The sequence below is a fragment of the Montipora capricornis genome, chromosome 8 (genome assembly GCF_036669925.1).
Source record: "Montipora capricornis isolate CH-2021 chromosome 8, ASM3666992v2, whole genome shotgun sequence".
NCBI lineage: Eukaryota > Metazoa > Cnidaria > Anthozoa > Scleractinia > Acroporidae > Montipora > Montipora capricornis.
In genome coordinates, this window is record NC_090890.1 from 28,310,874 (window position 1) to 28,313,373 (window position 2,500).

Sequence of the window (2,500 nt, forward strand, 5' to 3'; positions counted from 1 at the left end):
ATCAAACAAGGATAGCGTAACTCAAGTAAGTGACAAATGCTGTGAACGGTCGTGAAAAGTAAGCAACTCACAATTTTGATGATTATTACTCACTTTTTAAAATTTTTACATCGTTTCTTCACAAGAACTGTAGGAGACTGCAAATGATTTATCAGCAGAGACAAAAGCTGAGGGCTGTTAACAACCTTTTTAATTATCTGAAGAATGCCATTCTTTAGACTATTAATTTTCATTGATCCGTTCCTATAGGATATCTCTTTTTCTTTTAGAAGGAAGCTTGAGACTTCATTGACTTGATTACTTGTGTTACAGACTGCAGAACATTACTGCACTAATGAATGCTTGTCACTCTTTGCAACAACAACTTTTGAAAACAGTTCTGTACAATGTGTGTATTTTTAGGCAGTTTTGGCTGTTGAATGTGAGATAAAAGAGAGTATATATGGTTTCCATGGTAACAGAAAGATCGCATTCCTTTGCATCACAATGGCTCTGCCAAGACTTATTGCACCAGCAAAAAGAATCTTAGAGACAGGATTCAAGTTTCAAGGCTTTCCTGAAAGAGGTTATTCCACCTACGAAAGCAACATTGATTATGAGGTAATGCTGCAGATGTGAAACATTTCCATTTACAATATTCTCCTCTGACCTCATTGCTTGCTATAATTGACCTTAGTCTTCAGATCAGGAAATCTTGTTAGCCATAAAGACTGGAAGAAGCTCTAAATTTCATTGTTGTGGCGTATGGTACTTTGCGGAACAAAATGAAGCAGTAATTTGTGAAATGGTACTTTGCGGATTGGTACTTTGACAAATAATGCACTGAGATGTCTGAAATATTTTGCTGCATCATCTCCATATTGATATGTTCTTGGGTTAATACATGAGAAAAAGTTTTAAAGGATAATGACTTTTTTACAGTGATAATAGAATGTCTCACTTGGCTGACTTTGAAACAAATCTCCATTTCATTTCGTTACGGTAAACCTTTCAAAACCCCCTGGTTGTATTCTTGTTTATTGTTTCCAGTCTTTTTTATAAATTTCTTAATGTCCGGTGTGATGACTTTATTGTCAGAAGCACGTTGTTGCCCTTATGCCCTGGCTGCCAGATGCTTTTAATCAATTTGAGCAAGTTATAGGTGCTTGGATAATTTCCATTCACATCCTTGTTTAGACACATCTCCCCTGATAGCAAAGGGCCAAAGCTCAAATTATTATTATTATTATTATTATTTTGTTGCTTGGTGTCTCAGATACAGACCTTGAAAAGGCAGACCTCAAATATGTAGCCTGTGTATTACTCGAAAAACCCCAAGACTCTTGGTGCAGATCCTGTGTTTTTGTATATACAATTGTCTTCATGTTTTTCCTTGGTCACGTGAAACCGATGTCTAAAGCACCATGTGCTAGCAAACATAAGTTACATTACACTGGTCTTCAGCGCTTCTTATTTTGAAGCCCAGTATGGCTTAATTTCAAGATACCTTTTCTCAATCCCCAGGCACTCACGAAACTTTACTTTCGCGATACACCTAATTTTCAATGGGCTGATGTCGCAGACAAGGTCGAAATAGGGAAGGGAAGTTTCAGGCGTGTGATGAAGTGGTAAAGTGATTTTTTGGTGAGGGAGAGTCAAATCTGAAGATCGTAGCAAAGGAGGCAAAGATGTTGCAAATTTACAACGTCCTAAGATGGCAGAGTTTATTGCTGTTTGTCTGAAACTGGTTGCTATAACATATATATGTCATTGCTTCAGTTGTTATTGTTTTTGTTTGATTTGCTTAATTATTGTAATTCATGTATGGTTAAATTTACAATTAATGTCACAAACAATTATTGGAGACGCAGTATTGGTGGGAGGAAAAAGGGTGAGGATGAAGTGTCGTCCAGGACCCGAGTGCCGCCTGCCACAGCGAGGCCAGTCACTGGGGCTAAGCTAGTGTCAGCAAGTGGCATACTGGCCGCTCACGAAGCACAGCTGCACTGAGCAGCGTATACCTATGGCAAGCTCCTAGAAGGTTGGGCCAGCAAGGTGAAGTGGATGTGCCACCGTTTCTCTCCCAACCTAAGGCAAACCCCGGCATCGCTTCAGTGGTGGGACTGAAGGGTTGGCGCTATCAACACTTATCCTCATGGTTCTGGAACAGAATCCTCCTACACTGAAGCTAATAAAGACTGTTTAGAAGAAAAACAGATGCCCCACCCAGGATGGTGCAAATGCAGCATGCTTTTAGAAGCCTCAGACAGGATTCTTCTGAGAGGGCTATCCCCTTACCAGATCACTAAATCAGTAAGAAAAAGTTCAATGTCCTTTAAACGCATAATCAAAATACACAGCAAGAACATAAGCCGGTGGCAAAGCCTGGCCAGTAAAATTTATGGCAGCAGAGATCCTTAGTTAACAAGATCACTAAAGCACTAAGAAAAGTTCAATGTCACTTAAATCTACAATGATATAAACGATTATAATGTAGCCAGTGGAAAAGCCTGGCCAGTAA

General features: G+C 39.3%; 1 protein-coding gene across 2 annotated transcripts in view; it reads left to right on the top strand.

The window, feature by feature from the left end:
* The window catches only part of LOC138059993 (DNA polymerase delta catalytic subunit-like), a 30,535-nt gene that overhangs the window by 1,969 nt on the left and 26,066 nt on the right, over positions 1-2,500 (top strand). For both annotated transcript variants that reach the window (XM_068905659.1, XM_068905660.1), the window contains exons 2-3: positions 1-25; positions 403-600. The exon at positions 1-25 is cut by the window's left edge and continues 208 nt beyond it. In XM_068905659.1, coding sequence (XP_068761760.1) covers positions 1-25; positions 403-600 — 223 coding nt within the window. The remainder of the gene's footprint in view (positions 26-402; positions 601-2,500) is intronic.